The sequence below is a fragment of the Phyllobates terribilis genome, unplaced genomic scaffold (genome assembly GCF_046119375.1).
Source record: "Phyllobates terribilis strain yellow unplaced genomic scaffold, ASM4611937v1 Scaffold_3__8_contigs__length_932513732, whole genome shotgun sequence".
NCBI lineage: Eukaryota > Metazoa > Chordata > Amphibia > Anura > Dendrobatidae > Phyllobates > Phyllobates terribilis.
In genome coordinates, this window is record NW_027362763.1 from 335615188 (window position 1) to 335636502 (window position 21315).

The 21315-nt window shown below is 39.7% G+C and overlaps 1 protein-coding gene across 1 annotated transcript; it reads left to right on the top strand.

Moving 5' to 3' along the window:
- The first annotated feature begins 1181 nt into the window (after positions 1-1181).
- CLDN1 (claudin 1) lies at positions 1182-19369 on the top strand. Its single transcript, XM_073675166.1, has 4 exons — positions 1182-1600; positions 11151-11315; positions 12097-12181; positions 17617-19369. The coding sequence occupies exons 1-4, from the start codon at positions 1378-1380 to the stop codon at positions 17780-17782; spliced, it is 639 nt and encodes a 212-aa protein (XP_073531267.1). The 5' UTR covers positions 1182-1377; the 3' UTR covers positions 17783-19369.
- Positions 19370-21315: the final 1946 nt, after the last annotated feature.

A 21315-nucleotide genomic window follows, 5' to 3' on the forward strand; every position in this document is an offset into this window, starting at 1 on the left:
GTACTTTATTTCAATAAAGACTCCCCCACACTCCTTCGTTTACCTATTTATTACGGTAATTAAAAATAAATCCAGGAACTTCCGATGGTAATCCAATAGTGAAATGTCCCACGACGCCCATGGAATCCCATGGAGTCTCGTTCTGAGAAAGTTCTCTGAACAAGACTTCATAGTTCACTACGATTCATCGGCAGGCATGGAAATTCTCACGTTCGTGTCTGCTGTTGACCACGAGTAACCCTACTGAGCCTCGTTCTCAGAACGCTCTCAGAACGAGACTCCAGGCCAGAGCACTAAATATTCACTGCTGTATTAAGAGCTGGGGCTCTAGCTACATCCACCACTGACCCATGATTGATGTCTGTTTAGCAGATCCTCCACTGTTCTACCATCGCTGTCTGTGTTTCCCACCATTTCTTATCAGGCTGTGACCGCTGCAGCCAATTACTGGCTACAATGGTGACCAATGCAGTCAAAAGCAGTTAGTTATCTATAAAGCAGTTAGTTATCCATACTGCCAGAATGGGATGTGTAGAGAACGGCTTCTTAGTCATTTATTTTGTTCATCATAATTTTTTTTGTCTTTGCCCCTTTTCATATGTACAGTGCCCTTAAATGTGTGGCACATTTGTCTTCGCTGTTTCCTAGAAATCTAATGTGAGACTGCATGTACTACAATGGTTGAAATACTCTAAATTGTAAAGCCAAGTAACGGTGAACCCGAGGTCAAGACTAAAACAAACAATTGTACTCATGTTTTACATATTTATTTTTTCAGCAATCAATCTGCCTGTAAATTCAAGTTTTAGTTAAATCCATAATTATGTACTATAAATCCCTACAAAAGGATGAATCTTTTCAAAACAACTGGACAATAATCCTCATGTAACTGCTATTTATCCAGCAGAAACCTGTGCAGTGATGGTCTGATTCATCTATTTTCCATGGTATTGTTCTGGCTGTTTAGACTTTTCTATACTATTCTTGTCTCTGTATGGAAAACACCTGGCTTAGCAAATATGTATTATGGATTAGACTCAAAACAATGACTTCAGGGCTGAGATGAGCATAGCCACTAACCCGAGGCAAACCAGAAAAAAACATGTGGTATCATCAGAAGCAGTGGGAGGTGATGGAGGAAGGATTGTGCAATGGGAATCATTACTCTCTGGATGCAGTTATTACACTTTCTTCCACTAGGAGAACTTCTGAAGAGACTTTAAATAAGACTGATAGACGACATTGTGCATTTAGTTCTTTGCATTCGCCTGCCTCTCATCAGCTCTCTTTACATAAGTGATAGAGAAGGTAGACGCTGTGTCCAGCACAGTTTTACCTAACTATCTGAATTATCATCTCTATTTTTTATTGTAGAAAATGGCCAATTCAGGCTTACAATTGTTAGGATTTGCTTTGGCTTGTATAGGGTGGATTGGGTTTATAGTGGCGGTAGCTATTCCTCAATGGAAGATGTCCTCTTTTGCTGGAGACGCCATCATAACAGCGCAAGTGACCTACGAAGGACTATGGATGTCCTGTGTCATGCAGAGCACAGGACAAATGCAATGCAAATCATATGATTCTCTGCTGAAGTTGGGAAGTAAGTACAACTCTGAAAAATGTGTATTTGATATGTTCTATTTTCCTACTTATACAGCTATACTTCTATCTCATGATTAATTATCTATCAAAGTATCTACATACAAAAAAAGACAAAAAAGGCGACAACTCCAAAAGAATTCCAATTGCAAAAAGTGAGGACTTTATTGACACATTCATAAGGATCTATCTATCTATCTATCTATCTATCTATCTATCTATCTATCTATCTAATCTATATATTTATCATATATTGATCTATCTCATGTCTATTTATCATCACAAATGGTCATCTAATTCATACAGTTATGTGATGCTTCCACTGGTACTTGTGTAAGTTTCATGAAATGCAATAGTATTCATACCTGTGACCCTGGTCTTATCCTGGTCCTAGAATTAATCATGTGAGCTAGAAAGGTTAAGTCTTAGGTTATTGACTGGCATTTATGCGTACCAGGAATACACAGTAAACAATATTATGGGCTACTTATGCTCTCTTGTACTTACAGCAGTACCTGAATAATAATTATATATGGTTCTCCAACAGCTAATAGATTATGAAAAATATTATGACCTGATATGAGTGTTTAGACCATAGGACATGGTTAATATCTGCCTGTTAGGACATCTAATGCTTCTTCTTGAGTATTTTTGAGAGTTTGACTTTTGTTTGTTATAGATATTGGGTTAAAACATTATTAGGGAGCCTGGACAGTTTATATGAAGCCAGTCTGGGCTGTGTGTAGCTTCTTCTACAAGGTGATAAAAGCATCTTTTCTATATGATGACTTTATGACTAAGAGAACATTTGAAGGTTGATCGGTATATTATTATTTAGTCACAGTTATCTGGCGTTTTCAAGTTGACATACTATACAGACCTGCCCCGGGATCATATTGATGTCTGCAGCAGTTCAATCTAAATGAAAACTGCTTGAGAACTGTTTTTTTATACGATCTTATATGATAGCACAGTAAAAATGCTATGTTCTAAGCAATGTTCACTTTATGACATGAAAGTTAGAATCCAGTGCGATCAGGTATACCACCACTAAAGGAATGCTGCTATGGTTTACAGACAAGTGAGGGCAAGTCAAGACGCAGGCGCTATTTAATAGTATAGTACAAAAGGTAATGATGTGCTTAGCTCAGAGGACCCAATCACTGACATATCCAACTTGAAAAGTCTAGTCCAGTGTTTCTCAATGTTCCTAAGTTAAGTACATCCTACTCAAATTACACCAGAGTACATGAAAATTAATGGTATGAAAAACAAAGCATAAGCAAAGCTTACGTACCCCGTAGAGAATGGGTGCACAACCTGTGGCCCGCCATGCCGTTTAGTGCAGCCCCATCATTCTGTATACAGTAGTTTTCATATCAGAGGGAAGAAGAGTAAAAAATTGCTCATGAGCAATGATGGGAAAGATCAGAGAGAGCACAGTAACTATATCTGGGATCTCCATATATCAATAGATTAGGGTTCCTGGACCCCTGTTTAGGACTCTAGAAAGGCATATGTGAGTGGGAGAGGGTAGCTGACTATGGATACTGCTCTCACTATTCTAAGAGAATTGTAAAATGCTGCCATCTACTACAACACCTAAAGTCCTCAAAGGAAAGCGGTATACTGTAGGTATGCAGGGTCTTCTACTCTGTAGAGTACTGATTTGGGGAGAACAGCACCCCATTCCCAGAGATGTGGGAGTCTTACTAGTGGAACATGCATCTCTTAGACATTTATAGCAAATGCATTTGATATGACATAAACTTCTCAAAAGAGAATATCCCTTTAAGTTTTATTGTGGTCCATGGAAGTCGTTCAGTATGACAATGTGGCACTCAGATCAGAAAAGGTTGTTCTCCTGTGCCCTAGAAATAAAGCTTACAAGGTGAAACCCAAGAGTCTAGTCAATATGTCCTAGAGATTAAATCTTATGCAACTACATATTATGGGAAAGCTGGATGATGAACCATATGGTGACTTTTGAGCATTTCACATGGGATGTCACCCAGATCTCACTAAGATTCAGTTATCCATAGATAAATAACGATATATGTTGTGCTGTTTGGGAAAATGTTTTGAAAATCCCATTAGGAACTAATATGGTGATCAGTACTTTACTTTTTTGGAGTTCTTTGAAACACATACTTTATAAAACCGTTGGTCGTTTCATGGCTGTTTCTATTCACTTCTATGAAAGTTTCAAAAATAACAGAACAGACAGTTGTCAAAACTTACATATCAGTGAACTGAAAAAAGCCTGCTTGGGGTGCCACTTTTCCAATCACAGGAGACTGGGGACCCCCATTGTCAAGATAGGTGTGAGCCTCATAGGTTAGACACCATGACATAGGGCAACAGTGACTCAGTGGTTAGCACTGTTGCGTTGCAGCACCCGTCTAATCCTAGACTCATTTCCCACCAAGGATAATATCTGCAAGGAGTTTGTGTTCTTGTGTTTGCGTGGATGTTCTCCTATACTCAAAAGACATACTGACAGAAAATGTAGGTTGTGAGTCCCAATGGAGACAGTGATGAGAATGTATGTCTCCATTGATGAGAATGAGAATTTGTGGGCGCTATGTAAGTGAGTAAATGAAATAATATCATGAGAATTTACCATAAATTTCTGGCAAAAATACCCATTAAGGCCCATGTCTTGGACATCTTTATAGATGTTTCCACAATGGATAAATCATGATTTATAAAACTTAATAGGGATGGTGGTAAATTATCACTTTAGCCGGAGCCTTTGCCTTCACAGCTTTCATATATTCTTTATTCTTTTTAACATGAGATTTGCTAAACAAGATATATTACAGCAGCCACAGAAGCTGTTGAGAAATTATAAAAATCTTGGCAATAAAAGTATCAGCCCAAAATTCCCTCGCATGTATATTATGGTAATTTTATCAAAAAAGCCATTAAACTTTAACTGCAGGAAACAACTGCCAGGTGCCTTTTATCCAGAAAATGAATGACTTGTGGCCTGAGACATGAAAGTTGAGTTAATCAAGGGTTAGTGAATTTGTAGGCTAAGCTTCACACAACAAAGATGGCTGGTTCACATCCTCCTCTATCGATATTGGGATCTGAACAAAGCTCTACATGTCTCCTTATATGCATTCAGACAAGATCAGGCCTGTCAAAATAGTCACTCTAGAGAATTACATATTTTCTACAAAGCAGTACACCTCCCAAACATAAAAGACAAGAATTAACAGAATACCTAACCTTAACCGTAGAACATTCCAGGTGCAGTATACTAAGTTAACTATTTCATTCCAAACTGAAGAACAGCAGTGGACATGGACAGAAGAGGGTCCCCGTGTAAGATCAGTATGTACAGATGTAGCAAAGGTTACCCTAAGGCTGCGTGCCCACTATGTGTTTTATAAGCGCTTCCGCAGCGTAATTTCCTCCGTGGAAACGCTTAAAAAACGCTAGGTAATAGGTCTGCAATGGCCCCCAATTGTGGAAAAATCCACAGCACATCCATTAATTTTGCAGAATCGCGGTGTTTTAGCCGCCATTGACTTGCATTGGTCCGCATAACATCCGCATTACTACACATACACATGCGGATGGTACCCGGGTCTGGAGAAGAGGAGACTCTCCTCCTGACCCGGGTACCATAGTATCTGTTGTTAAAAAAGAATTAAAATAAAAAATAAACATATACTTACCTTCTGATGGCCCCCTGTCTGCTCCCGTCGGTGCTGGCAGCTATTTGGCTGCTGGTGGTGGTAAAAGGACCTTCCATGACGTCATTTAGTCATGTGACAGGTCATGCGACCGCTGACGTCGGCGGTCGCGTGACCTCTCACACTACTAAATGACGTCATGGAAGGTCCTTTTACACCACTGCGAGCCGCCGAAGACACCGGATGCACCGGAGAAGGAGACCGGGGGCCATCAGAGAGTGAGTATAATGTTTTTTTTATTTTTCACCATTTTTAGTCTTTTTTTTACTATCGATGCTGCATTTTCAGCATCTTAACTTGGTCACATTACATAAATCCATGCCTGTTGCATGGATTTATATTGTGTGACCAAGTTGTCAAGCACTTTCCAAGTGATGCTAAAATCGCTTGGAAAAGCGCTTCACGACCCGCATGCGAAATCGCATGTTCAAAACGCTTCACAAACGCTTCTACCTGGCAGAAAAAACATATGTAAAATTCTCATGCGTTTTTTCTGCCAGGAAGATGCAGAAACGCTCAGGAAAAATCCGGAGCATTTCTGCTTCGTGGGCACATAGCCTAACACAGATAACATAGCACTGAGATATCATGGTACAAAACAATGTAATCTGACACTCAATTTGTCATTGTTCAATGATCTGTGCAACAAAGTATTAAAATTATGTGTTATTTATCAAGTTAAACTTTGCTACATCTGAATTCCCCTTGCTTCCTGACAGCTTATACAGTATGTGCCTTTTACAGTTAACCCATATTTGTTAGCGATGAAAATTATCAACTCATTCCCTTACAAGCTATCTAATTGGCAGTAAAGCCCTGTTCGCATCTCGTTTTAAGCCTTCTGTATGAAGCCTTTGTTGGGTGGACTCCAAATGTGTACCATAACAGAAGGCTTTAATATATCCAACTCTACAGGCATGCTGGGGAATATGTTGCCTACAATCCTCCTCCCTTTCCATCTCAGACTAAGAGATTAGGCTCTTGCTCCCTGGCAGCATCTTTTAGCTAGGGCTGACTCTGTGGGTAAAGTAAGTGATCACCGACATGGCACAGGGTGCAGCTCTTTCTTCTACTGACTACCCAAAAGATTCTGCTATGTCAGTGAAATATATTTTCACTTCAATCCTCAATTCAGCATGAAAAATGTCACCAGACCCTCGCCTTAAGGAGGAAATACTGGCTCGTCATTCTTCAGCCAGTTTAGTTCCTTTTAGCCGGTTGTGATGCTTTTGGAAACCACAGCACTTAGCCACATAACTGGAGAGCTGGGGAAAGGTACAACTGGGTGGATTGAATTCACAGGTATCCAAGCCCTGAAAAACAAGCAGTAAAGCCAAGACCATGGTGACATTTTTCACCAGACTCTGTGCGGCTTGGGGAAGCTCCAGTGATAACTGTCCATTTATGGAAGGTGAAGTCAATGGAGCCTCCAAACACTTATGTTTAATGGATTCCTGTGATAGATGCTATACAGTATATATAAAATAGAATAGTTACTTGCATTCCTAATGTACCAAATGCTAAGAAAAAAGAGAAGTGAACAGGTACCACAAACCACTGACGTGATGACTTTTTAGCTAGCATTGGTTTACCATACTTACTGGTTCCCAGTAAATTACTCTATAGGCCCCAATTCATCAAAGCTTTTACACCACAATCCTGGCATAAGAAGGTTTGAAAAGCCGCAACATTTTTACACAACTCAAAGTTGCGCAAAAATTTGGTGACTTTTGTGGTTTTCATGCCAGTTTTATGCCAGGAGCAGGATGTGGACACAGTGGGGGCTTGACGCCATAGCTCGTCTAATTCATGACGAGCTGTGGTGTTCTTTAAGCTACAAATCTTACTCCATTCACTGATTAAAGTAAGATTTGTTGCGCGGCGCACAGAGGCACATGCCACTTGCTGACTCTTCCATGCCCCCTCATCATGACTGGCATGATCATCGCCAGTCTTGATGAAATGAAGCCATAGTATTTCCACACCAGTAAAATTCACAAATGGACTATCTCCACACTGGACTTGTTTGAGCTTTGGACTCTGCTAGAAGTTGGAATAGGAATATGGAAACCCTTCAACATGACAATAACGCAGTCATCACAAAGTTTGCTCTGTATGTCACAATCGAAGAAGGAAATAGTTATTGATAATGATAAATACAGACAACTAAGAAAACTCTAGCACTGAGGGACAACATTACATTTCATTTAAAAATGAAATCATGCAGCAGTCTCTTGCCGTCTCACTAGGCATCACCGCTGAGCCCAGTGATTGGCTGCAGTGGTATGTGTTGTAGATATGACATCACCACTGCATCCCTGTAAACAAATCATTGGTGTGGAGCAGTAGACACTTAAGTACTACTGGTTTGGTATTTTAACAGTTTTGCCCCACTATTCTAGGAACATGGACAACTACTTTGATCTATAGTAAAAAGTGGAAACAAACAATTGCAAAGCCTCCTGAGGATGACCAATTTGGCAAAATTATTTCAAGGGAGCAGTAGTAATTCAAGAAGTCACAAAAGTAGTTTGGGACCGGCCAAAAAAACAGTCTTTTTCTATATATATAACCTAACGTCATAATTTGGGACTCTGAGATAAGAAATAGATATAGCAAATATGAGAGAATTGCAAAGGAATATTTTTTAATTGTATAATTTTAGAGTATACTGTATATTACCAATTACCGTAATTAACTTTTATTAATTTAAAGATAGCAATTCTGACAGTGTTCTTTTAGAATTTTTTTATGTTGTTCACTCTAAGATACTGTATAAATAACTCCTTAACCTTATTATATGGATTAACATAAGTGTGGCACTACAATTACCAAATGTATATATTTTTTTACTTTCCCTATTTTTGGATTGTTATTGGATTTTAACGGGACATTTTATTGTTTTTTATAATTTTTTTTTACATATACATTAATTATTGAAGTAGCTTTCAGTAGATTTTTAATGTTTTATTACCTTCAGTGTTTTAACGACAAATAATCTACTTAATAGACATACAGCACATACCATAAAAACAGATCAGCACACAACAATTGCTTTGTGTGTGGGGGGGACTTGAAGTGATAGCGAAAACCCCCTCCTTCTATTAAACTCCATGTATAAATGTAAACCAAATCTAAATCAATGGTCAAGTTGAAAATCTTAGTTACACATGGGCTAAGCTGAAAATTGAATATAACTACAGGGATTAAATTCTGTAGAGCTACAGATGTGAATGTAGCTAAGAATATATTTTACTGTTCTTTATCTCTGAGAAAATGTAATCCAGTGAAGAAAAAACTTCCATAACCACACAAGGAGTAGACCAGGGTTGGGTTTCCATGTTTCAGGAGGTAGAAGAATCTTTTGGATGAACTTACAAAAAAAACAGAGCCAGATTTAAACTTGCTTACAAGTTAGAAATGTTGCTACTTTTCAAGTTAGAACTTGGCAAAGAATTAAAAACAGGAAGATTTTCAAAGATGTTGTTATTATACAGTCACCTAATCTTGGAAGCGAAAGACATAATAATATCAGTCGTTCATGAAAAAAATAAAACATCTGCCAAGTGCAATAAAATAGAAAAAAATCAATTGTAAAACCTCTTACATTTAATATCCACTGCTGGTTACCAATGACTGACTATGGTTTTAGGTATTTATTTTTTAGAACATGTTACTTGTTAGAATACTTGGTGATCTTTCTATTATAAGCGTACTACTTATCTGGGGTTGGAAATCTTTATTAGAAACTTTTTGTAAGTGGTGATTTAATGATACAAAATATATTATAAAGTTTGATATCCCAATACGGAGCAGGATGTGGCGAATAGAAAAGACTCTAAGCCACCATGTGTTATGCAGCAAGACGATGAATTATGCATCTTAGTGTATCATTGTTAAAATCACCCAAGGCAATATTCTCCACAAATTGTATATTACAACAATGTGAAAGGTTAACGAGAAAAAATACTCACACACCCAATGGAAACATATTTAGGGAACCTGTATGAAGGCACATGTAGTCCCTACTAAACAAATGGAGGAAGTTGTGTGATGCCCTATACTGATCTGTATTATAGAGAACTAGAGGCATTGCCCTTGGGAACAACAGAGTTGCATATAGGCCAATTACAGCACATGGACCAATACAAACGGTATGTACAGAATGATCTTTAATAAAGTCGTTCTGTCCCCATATAAAATGCATATTGTTGGCAGCACATCTTCCCATGTAAACGGGAGTTTTGCTTCCAACAATGATGATTTAATGTCCTACATAAATGATCTAATCAGCCTACAAACTAGCAGTTTGCTCATTCATCAAGTTGATTGATGACATGTTTACAATGGTAATGATCAAAAACGAGTTCTTATGAGTAGAGATGATCAAACCCAAACTCTCCTGAAAGTTCGTTTTAATGTTCGGAGCTCAGGGGGGAAGTCCAGAAGGAGAGAGAGAGACCCATAGCCCTTATTACGACCATTTTACAGCACCAAGAACCAAAGTTTGGGTCACCATTGATTTTTATCGGGTTCAGGTTCAAGTTCGGGTGGAGTTCTGACACCCGAACCGAACTTTGGACTGAAGTTCAGTCGAACCAACCAATCCGAACATCCACGGGTCTGCTCAACTCTATTTACAAGCTGTCTTGAGCAAACCAAGTGTTTGAGCATCCACTTGGTAGATAATGTTCAATGTAGAATTTTCCAGGTCCAAAGTTCGAGTCCCCATAGATTTCAATGTGGTTCAGGTTCAGGTTAAAGTTCTTATACCCGAACCAAACTTTGGAGTAAAGTTCAGTTGGGTACCAGAACCCGAACTCCCATGGGTCCACTCATCCCTACTTATGAGCCCTCATTAATTATTCGCCTTTAGAAAAGGGTCTTATAGGGGACTTGTCACATGAGAGAATGCTATTAACCTGCAGATATTGGGTAACTCTGCAGGTTAATAGCGTTATGAACCTGCCTGGCACCTGCATTTTGAACTCCACTGTCGGCCCTAAACTGAGCCACTGTCAGTCAGTGCCATAGGTGCGGTTACAGCTGCTGCTGTCTGTACCCAGAGCAGTGATTGCACCCACGCCGGCGGCACCCCTGTGACTGAACACCGAATGGTGCCAAGAGGAATAAAGTTAATTTCCTCCTGGCAGCTGGGCTTAAAGTGTGGGCACCCAGAAGGTTCAGTACTCTATTAACCTGCAGATTAACCCTATATCTGCAGGTTAATAGTGTTTTTTCAAGTGACAGTTTCCCATCTAGGAGAGCCAGACATCTGATACATGTTGCCCAGTCCACGAGCAACATGGATCAGGCACTGGCTGTATGATCTCAGCCAGGTCTGACTTTTAAACGCTGCCGTGTTTCAGAGAAAAACATACTTTTAATAGTCAATGTACACGCATAGGCAGAGACCAAGGATAGTGTGCAAGAAGAAGTCCAACTACTCTATAGTGTGGCTTGGTCCTCGGCGGTTATTAAAGTATGTTTTTCTTTGAAACGCTGCAATGGCTCAGATTCAAACATACCTGACTGAAATAGTACAGCCAGTGCCTAAAGCATGATGCCCGTGGATTGGCATCATGTATCAGGTGTCAGCTTCACTTCAAGTAAGGGCCTTAAGATTTCATACTATTAATGTTAAGGGAATCTATAAGTAGATGCAAATGAGGCTGAGGAGCTATTGTAAATCTGAAACCTCTGTCACTCCAGCTCTATTATCTGCCCAATATTATGGTCAATGTCATTCAAATCTCACTGGTCAAAATAAAGGCTAATATTGTGATGTATTCTGTATGTAACTAGTATATGTGATTTACTAACATATCTTTCTTTTTTATTCAGGCACTATGCAGGCCACACGGGCACTGATGATCTGTGGCATCCTTGTGGGCTTCTTTGCCGCTTGCATTGCGGCAGTAGGTATGAAATGCCTAACTTGTCTACAAGATGATGAGGTGAAGAAAGCCAAAGTGGGGATCGTAGGCGGCGCTCTCTTCATTATTGCTGGTAAGATTCATTATATTTAGATGATTTTACAAGACACCCCATGGTCTATGAATCATTTGACTTTCACCTCTTTATATGTTCCCATGATCAGATATGCAGTCCATTGTGTAATGCCACCTACTGTGGTGTGACTGACATCCTAAAGAGGATATGAGATTACAACTCCTGAAATATCGCACATACTCTTGTGTTCTGCTTCACAGCCGTGCATACTCTAATCTGCTAATTCTGTTCACTGTTCTTCCGCTTGATGATGGAAGACTAAGTGGAGAAACATTTTCATGTTTCTTCTAAATACAATTTTAATATAATTATAAAATGTGTAATGTAGTCTGTCAACGTTTATAGTATGTAATAGATTTTTTATAGCAGTAACATTCTTTGCATATACTGAAATAAACATTTTCATCATATCCCTCCACATTTAATGGTAATTCACCTGCAATATTCCAGCAGTGTAATTTGCTTCATCCCAGTCCCGGTGCATTTCTATATTTTTCTCCCTTTATTATGGACAGTTGGGTCATGTGATTTCAGTTTGACTACAAGGCCAATACCTGCTCTTATATGAAATCAGTGTGTCAATCTCTGACTTCCTGTGATCTACAAAACTACATCTACACCTATCATATTCCTTCTGGCAGCTCTCAGACTCGCCACCCATCTCTGCTATTCCAGGCTACTGGTGGGGTGCCTCTTTAAGAGTCTTAAACTGAAGATACCCAACTTGTATTCATTTCACTTTGCATCTCTTCTAAATTATTTGTTCTCTTTATTTTAGGTCTTTGTGTTCTTGTTGCAACAGCATGGTATGGAAACCAAATAGCTAGAGATTTCTATAATATGTACACACCAAGCAACTCCAAGTAAGTTCATCATTCAGCATTACTGGAGGTAGCAATCCTATAAGTAATTATCAATCCTTTAAAATGACTTGCCACGTGCCTTAAGATAAGCCGCTAAACCAGCCACTTCATGTGCAGACATGTTTTTCAGTCTGTTTACCACTCAGCAGTGCAAAGCAAGAGAACTGATTTGGCTGGTTGAGAGGCTTCTGACACAGGGTTTAAGGGATAACATTTCTCCTTGTAAAAAATGAAAGTTGGCGTAAGATAACATTTACGCCATGCAATGCTCCTTTGGGAATTTAAATAAGCAAATAACCTTTTTAGAGTGGATGGAAAAGACAGGAACTTTACTGCTACCTACTGAAGGTGTCAATTCTAAAAATCAATTTGACCAACTAAAGGACTTTGTCACATGGCTAAGGGTATGGAGCCACATGAGGAACTCTATTTGCAGACACATGCTTTAAGGTGTATGACACTTATCCTAAGTCATGTGGCAAGGCACCTTAAAAGATTGATATTGACTTTTAAGATTACTACTTCCTATAAGTGGCACTAGAGATCACTTCCTTTTCCTCTTTGAAGAGGCTTTTTGCGTATTTAAATTCCCAGAGAAGCAATGCACAGTTTATAAATCTCCCTATGCCAACTTGGCACTCTTCATAAGTAGAAACTTTACCCCTTAGCTACTAATACTAATAGTAAAATATGAATTATACCCAAGTGCAATCTGTAAATTATGGTTGACTGTTTCTGTCCATCCTTATTGATTGTGGCGATACTGTATTTTTATATTATTTGAAAAACCTCTGTAAAAACTTCATGTGATAACATCCAGCTCTTTAATTATCTCAGGTTACAAAGATGAGCTTCCTAGAAATTATAATCTGTCATTAAAGAAGCACTCTCATCAAAATTGTTATCCTCTTAATATATTGCAGTCATCATATTAGATGGGTAGAAAGGCGAAATGAGCAATTGTAAGTACACAGTGCCATATAATATGATGATTGCAATATATTAAGAGGATGAAAACTTTGATGGGAGGAGATCAGAACCTGAGCTATTACCCCAGTTGAGGCAGTTAAGGTTGATATTAGATTTCTTACACTAAGAAATTCACTAGGCCTTATGTATACACTGTGTTCCAAATTATTATGCAAATAATATTTTCTCAGATTTTCCCAAATTACCTATATGAATTGCAGTCATTGTAATTTTCCAGTCAAATAACTATTAGAGTACAATTGAAAGGTTTTTGTACAAACTGCCTATGATAACAGTATATTTTTAAAAAAATAAAACACTCAAACTGTACTCAAAATGCATGTTCCAAATTATTATGCACAGCAGAGTTTTCAACCTTTTAATTTTAATAAAGAACAAAAAAATGGTCATTTTTGAAATTATAAGCATTAGCAGGTTATTACAAACTGAAATAAAACAATTTTCAACTCAAAACTTTATTCTAAGTGATGTTACATTTGCACATAGGACCCCTTGTCCGAAAGGAGCTTCTGAACTCTCGCGTCCATTGAATTTGTCAGGTTTTGGATGGTTCTGCTGCAATTGTTTTGCATGAGTACAGAATACCCTCCCAGAGCTGTTGCTTAGATGTGAACTGCCTCCCGCCATCATAGACACTCCTTTTGATGATGCTCCAGAGGTTCTCAATGGGGTTGAGGTCAAGGGAGAATGGGGGCCGCACCATAAGTTTGTCCTCTTTTATGCCCATAGCAGCCAGAGATGCAGATGTGTTATGTGCAGCATGAGACGGTGCATTATCATGCATGAAAATGATCTTGCTGCGGAATGCACGGTTCTCCTTCTTGAACCATGGCAGGAAGTGCTGCTTGAGAAACTCAACATACATTATGGAGTTCATCTTTACCCCTTCAGGGATCCTAAAGGGGCCAACAATCTCTCTCTCCATGATTCCAGCCCAAAACATAACTCCACCTCCTCCTTGTTGGCGCCGTAGCCATGTTTGCATGGGGTGTCCATTAACCAGCCATCCTCCACTCCATCCATCTGGACCATCGAGCGTTGCACGGCACTCATCGTTGAAAAAAACTGTACGATGGTCCAGATGGATGGAGTGGGCATAAAAGGGGACAAACTTATGGTGTGGGCCCCATGCTCCCCTGACCTCAACCCCATTGAGAATCTCTGGAGCATCATCAAAAGGAGTATCTATGAAGGCGGGAGGCAGTTCACATCTAAGCAACAGCTCTGGGAGGGTATTCTGTCCTCATGCAAAACAATTGAAGCAGAAACCATCCAAAACCTGACAAATTCAATGGACGAGAGAGTTCAGAAGCTCCTTTCGAACAAGGGGTCCTATGTGCAAATGTAACATCACCTAGAATAAAGTTTTGAGGTGAAAACTGTTTGATTTCAGTTTGTAATAACCTGCTAATCCTTATAATTGCCAAAATGACCATTTTTTGGTTCTTTATTAAAATGAAAAGGTTGAAAACTCTGCTGTGCATAATAATTTGGAACATGCATTTTGAGTGCAGTTTGAGTTTTTTATTTTTTTAAAAATATACTGTTATCATAGGCAGTTTGTACAAAAACCTTTCAATTGTACTCTAATAGTTATTTGACTGGAAAACTACAATGACTGCAATTCATATAGGTAATTTGGGAAAATCTGAGAAAATATTATTTGCATAATAATTTGGAACACAGTGTAAACAGTTCCAGAAAACAAAAAAATGGTCTTTTTGGCGATATCAATCAGAATTCAGCTATAATTTTCTCTAGATGGTTTGTGTAAAATATTGAAAACCCTGATGGTTATGATACATGAAGCCAACAACTGAAGCTGTATAGGGTTAATACTATAATTCATATAGAAGGTAGTGGGATCAGTTGATTACAAGCTCCATGAAAAATATTTCATCCAGATCTAGCCTACCAGGGATTGTCCAGCTAGATAAAAAGCTGTGTAAATTTGTTTCAAGTGGAAATAGACTGAATTTACTAATACATCTTAAAGGGGCTGTCCACTACTAGGACAACACCTTCTTAATCTGAATGTTTGCCTCTGTTAAAATAAAAACGGCTATACTCACTTCCAATGCCGGAGAGCAGCCACAACCCTGACTAACTACTGATGTTCAATTCATGCCAAGGCGGGGACAGTGAAGCTGGCGCTGATTGGGCGCAGGGCTCTTGTGATGTAACAACCTCCACAGCCCACTGCAATAATTCCTAAAACTAATGAACAAAAGTGCTTAGCTGAGTGCATGCTCTACTTTGAGACTGAAGATGGCTCAATGAGAATCTATTATGTCCGTCTTTAGTCTCGAAGTAGAGCAGCATTAAACATCCTTAATGTCCAGATTGTAGAGAAAGACCTGGGCACCAGGAACTTCCAAAATGGTTTTGACACAGATGAGAGCTTCCTTCCCCCCTCTTTTGGTCAGTGATTCGGAAAGAGCTGACTTATAGGCTCGAGTCATAAGCTAAGCAAACCTCCATCTCCTTTATGGCTTATTCAGAGCCAAAAAAAGGGGACTGGTTCTGTCTATGAACCAGCCTTCTCATATACAGTACAGACCAAAAGTCTGGACACGCCTTCTCATTTAAAGATTTTTCTGTATTTTCACGACTATGAAAATTGTACATTCACGCTGAAGGCATCAAAACTATGAATTAACACATATGGAATTATATACTTAACAAAAAAGCGTGAAACAACTGAAAATGTGTCTTATATTCTAGGTTCTTCAAAGTAGCCACCTTTTGCTTTGATGACTGCTTTGCACGCTCTTGGCATTCTCTTGATGAGCTTCAAGAGGTAGTCACCTGAAATGGTCTTCCAACAATCTTGAAGGAGTTCCCAGAGATGCTTAGCACTTGTTGGCCCTTTTGCCTTCACTCTGCGGTCCAGCTCACCCCAAACCATCTCGATTGGGTTCAGGTCTGGTGTCTGTGGAGGCCAGGTCATCTGGCATAGCACCCCATCACTCTCATTCTTGGTCAAATAGCCCTTACACAGCCTGGAGGTGTGTTTCGGGTCATTGTCCTGTTGAAAAATAAATGATGGTCCAACTAAACGCAAACCGGATGGAATAGCATGCCGCTGCAAGATGCTGTGGTAGCCATGCTGGTTCAGTATGCCTTCAATTTTGAATAAATCCCCAACAGTGTCACCAGCAAAGCACCCCCACACCATCACACCTCCTCCTCCATGCTTCACGGTTGGAACCAGGCATGTAGAGTACATCCTTTCACCTTTTCTGCGTCGCACAAAGACACGGTGGTTGGAACCAAAGATCTCACATTTGGACTCATCAGACCAAAGCACAGATTTCCACTGGTCTAATGTCCATTCTTGTGTTCTTTAGCCCAAACAAGTCTCTTCTGCTTGTTGCCTGTCCTTAGTAGTGGTTTCCTAGCAGCTATTTTACCATGAAGGCCCGCTGCACAAAGTCTCCTCTTAACAGTTGTTGAAGAGATGTGTCTGCTGCTAGAACTCTGTGTGGCATTGACCTTGTCTCTAATCTGAGCTGCTGTTTACCTGCAATTTCAGAGGCTGGTTACTCGGATAAACTTATCCTCAGAAGCAGAGGTGACTCTTGGTCTTCCTTTCCTGGGGCGGTCCTCATGTGAGCCAGTTTCTTTGTAGCGCTTGATGGTTTTTGCAACTGCACTTGGGGACACTTTCAAAGTTTTCACAAGTTTTCGCACTGACTGAGCTTCATTTCTTAAAATAATGATGGCAACTCGTTTTTCTTTACTTAGCTGCTTTTTTCTTGCCATAATACAAATTCTAACAGTCTATTCAGTAGGACTATCAGCTATGTATCCACCAGACTTTTGCACAACACAACTGATGGTCCCAACCCCATTTATAAGGCAAGAAATCCCACTTATTAAACCTGACAGGGCACACCTGTGAAGTGAAAACCATTTCCTGTGACTACCTCTTAAAGCTCATCAAGAGAATGCCAAGAGTGCGAAAAGCAATCATCAAAGCAAAAGGTGGCTACTTTGAAGAACCTAGAATATAAGACATATTTTCAGTTGTTTCACACTTTTTTGTTAAGTATATAATTCCACATGTGTTAATTCATAGTTTTGATGCCTTCAGTGTGAATGTACAATTTTCATAGTCATGAAAATACAGAAAAATCTTTAAATGAAAAGGTGTGTCCAAACTTTTGGTCTGTACTGTACGTTACCAACACAGGAAGGGAGGAGAAAGCTTTCTTCTGTTTGAAAACCCATGTGGCAATGGAGCTGACTGGACCCTGAGACCGCCACTGAAATCTAGACATTGAGGCAGCTATCATGAATAAAGTATATCAGTAGCTTTAATCGATTTCCGCTTGAAACACATCAATATTTTACCTACCTGTATTACTACGTTAAAAATCATAAATGTTGTAGATGCAAATATTATAGAAAATTATATCTTGTTTTTTCTTTTTTTGTCCTAGGTATGAGTTTGGTCCAGCTTTATTTATTGGCTGGGCTGGCGCTGCACTGGCCATTTTGGGAGGTGCTCTTCTGTGCTGCTCTTGCCCCAGAAGAGAAACTTCATACCCACCAAGAAGCTACAACAAAAATGCACCTTCAGCACCTTCAGGAAAAGACTACGTGTAAATCAGAATGATACTGCCTAAATATTTCAATGGGAATTGACAATCTCTTTTTCCTACTGCCACTAGAGAAATAGTCCCACTTGCCAAAATTACCTATTTTTTCAGCAACACAGTCCATTATTCTAGTAATTGAAAGAAAAGTGGTTCGAAACATCTTGACCTGAAAGTAAAATGATGACAGTCTTTAACTTATTAATTGAGCGGTGGTTAAAAGGTCACAATGCAATGGGAAGTCAAAAAGAAAAGTAAAGTCAAAAACAAAATAGCAAATTTCCCAGATATACAAATCCCATGTACTGATAAGTAGATTGGTTTATTTATAGAAATGTAGTCATCAGTCCTCATAAAGAACAGATTGAAAATCATGCGAAATGGTCATTAAAATGAATTTCTATATTAATAACATATAAAGCATCACTAATTACTGTCCAATATATACATTTATAAGTATTAAGCACTTTTACATATCAGAATCTCAAAGGTTATTTTTTGCATAATGAGGAATTACGGGATGTACCTCTCATTAGTCATAGTTAAATAGAGCTAAGAGACTATTTATTGCATTAAATGAGCTACTGTGCAAGCCAGCCGCATTATATCTTGGACTTCATTAACTGGGGCCAACAAAACAAAAAAGAGATATTTTCTTAGTGTCAAACGATGCTCTTGTATGTAGTAGTTTTCTTGGGACTAAATTTTGTAAAAAAATTATCTGTTTAGTAGTATATATTAAAGGAGCCCCAGAGCAAATATTTAAATGGGGTCTTTTTTGGTGCTGGTTAACGCTATCACAATTCTAACAACATGGGACAAAAAGACTTTATATTTTTTTGTCCCCATGTCTTTTTTTAAGATCCCTGGGTAAATATCCCACAATACTATTGCAGGGCCTGAAAAGAGGAGATTCAGTCAACCTGGCTGGACCCCCTCTCGTCATGTCCCCCATGGCATCCTTTATGGTACGTACAGTCTTGGCTCACTGAACGAAACTCTAAATATGAAAAAAAGCACAAAAAATAAAGAAACATCCTCCAATTCCTCAATTTACTCTTTCCATTTATATTATTTTGACTGATCTTTAAAACATTTTTTCGAAATACTTACAAATAAAATAAAATAATAATAAAAGTAGGTGAACACATAGGAACATAGCTTGTATAAGTCCATACAAGTGTCACAGATCTGCAGCTCTGTATCATTTTGAAATGATAATAGGCTTTATGGTGTGAAATCAGATGTAGAGTATTTCTCTACAGTCTTGTAAAAAGTTCAATAATTTCAAAGCCACTAAAGTCCAATATACTTAAGAAACTCTGTATGTATATATGTATAACAATCGCTTTGCAGTTGATAACAAAAGTATATTTTCTTTCTTTAAAATGTAAATTTGCCACACTTAGATTTTATAGTATTAGGAATATATATTGTCTAGTCTCAGCATGATAAATCTCAATCCTCCTAAGAGGCAGAAAGGGTGAAGATACTCAAATGTCAATGAGCTTTGGAGGTGGTGCATTCCTTAGTATGATGAACCTGATTTTATTGTTTTTGTGATATTTTTTTAAATAAATGACTTGTTTTTACAGTAGCCTAAATGTATTTTGTTTATTGATTGGAGTTTTAATTTTATTTATTTTGCTCACTTATATATATGCAAATAGCCTCTTCAGACAGAAAGAGAACTTGAAATCTAGCGCCACCTGTTGGATGTAGCAACCCTAAAAGTCATTGTTGACCCTTTAACGAGCCTTGGCACGTGACTTAGGATAAGAAGCCATTTGCAGACACATGTTTTCATGTGTTTTCTCCTACTCTATAGAAGTACAACTCAGAGCTCTCATCCTATATCCGAATCTATTGAGATTCTGGTTTGGCTTTTATCCTGTCATGTTGCAAGGCTCATTAAAGGGTCAATATTGACTTTAAAAATTGCTGCTTCTAATATGTGGCACTAGTATTCTAGTCCTCTTTCTCTCTGAAGAGACAATTTGCATATACAATTTCGCAGAGGAGCATGGCATTTAAGTCTCCTCACTCTGACATGCCAGGCTTGACATGTCACTCTCCACAAGGAGAAACGTTACCCCTTAGATCCTCTATCCACATATGACTGACCACATGTTCATTACATCAACAGTTCCTTTAGCAGGACAGCTCCCATGGACTGTGGAATCATCATTGCTGTCTGTTTCCCAGCTGCAGTAAGACCATATAAACAGACAGTGCAGTGGCAGACAGCTCCAATTTCTCCGGATTGTGCACGCTTCTTCACTATGCTAATGCTGTCCCTATTGATGTCACATATTACAAACATCTATGAGAGTCGGATATGGGGTGGTACCTTTTGGCATCGTTCCCCATCCCCCCCCCAACTCATTGGCCCCATAGCAGCTGAATGGCCTGCCTCTGTTGGCAGCATTCCACTGACTACTTGGCATGCTGATAATACAGTAATTTTATCAAAACTACAGCAAGCAGCTGAGTAATTCACACATTGCTGGAATTAGGGTCTCTGTCTCTACATTATGATGCTCTTAGATTTCATGGCAAAAACTTGGTGACATATTCACTTTGTAATGCACGCACCCGGACTGACTGGCATGTGCGTGATTAGTGATTCCACTGTACCATGAACCGGAGAGTGCCTGGAGGGGCGTAACTAAGTATCTGCCCAATCCGACCAAGGTCGCACGACGGCACACGACGCCAGTGCACCAGGGAGGAACCGAGTAGAGGGACCAGGTGCCACTCCAGGTCAGACCCCGGACACGGCTGTTGACCCACACCGGGGAATATAGGAACAGGCAGATTAGAGCGCAGGCTGGGTAGGGTCCAGTACAGACTGGGAGACGGGTTCAGAGCCGCAGATGCGGTAATCAAGCAGAGCAAAGCGAAACCGCAGGTGCGATAGACAAGGATGAGCAGAGCAAAACCGCAGATGCGGTAGACAGGGCTGAGCAGAGAGAAACCGCAGACGCGGTAGACAAGGCTGAGCAGAGCGAAACCGCAGACGCGGTAGACAAGGCTGAGCAGAGCAAAACCGCAGACACGGTGGACAGGGCTGAGCAGAGCAAAACCGCAGACGTGGTGGACAGGGCTGAGCAGAGCAAAACTGCAGACGCGGTGGACAGGGCTGAGCAGAGCAAAACCGCAGACGCGGTAGACAAGGCTGAGCAGAGCAAAACCGCAGACGCGGTAGACAAGGCTGAGCAGAGCGAAACCGCAGATGCGGTAGACAAGGCTGAGCAGAGCGAAACCGCAGATGCGGTAGACAAGGCTGAGCAGAGCGAAACCGCAGATGCGGTAGACAAGGCTGAGCAGAGCGAAACCGCAGACGCGGTAGACAAGGCTGAGCAGAGCGGAACCGCAGGCGTGGTAGACAAGGCTGAGCAGAGCGAAACCGCTGACGCGGTAGACAAAGATGAGCAGAGCAAAACCGCAGATGCGGTAGACAAGGCTGAGCAGAGCGAAACCGCAGACGCGGTAGACAAGGCTGAGCAGAGCGGAACCGCAGACGCGGTGGACAAGGCTGAG

Coding starts and splice junctions, on each gene's coding strand:
- CLDN1 (XM_073675166.1), top strand. CDS start 1,378: ATGGCCAATTCAGGCTTACAATTGTTAGGATTTGCTTTGGCTTGTATA. Junction 1,601..11,150: donor TTCTCTGCTGAAGTTGGGAA/GTAAGTACAACT, acceptor TTTTTTATTCAG/GCACTATGCAGGCCACACGG. Junction 12,182..17,616: donor TACACACCAAGCAACTCCAA/GTAAGTTCATCA, acceptor TTTTTGTCCTAG/GTATGAGTTTGGTCCAGCTT.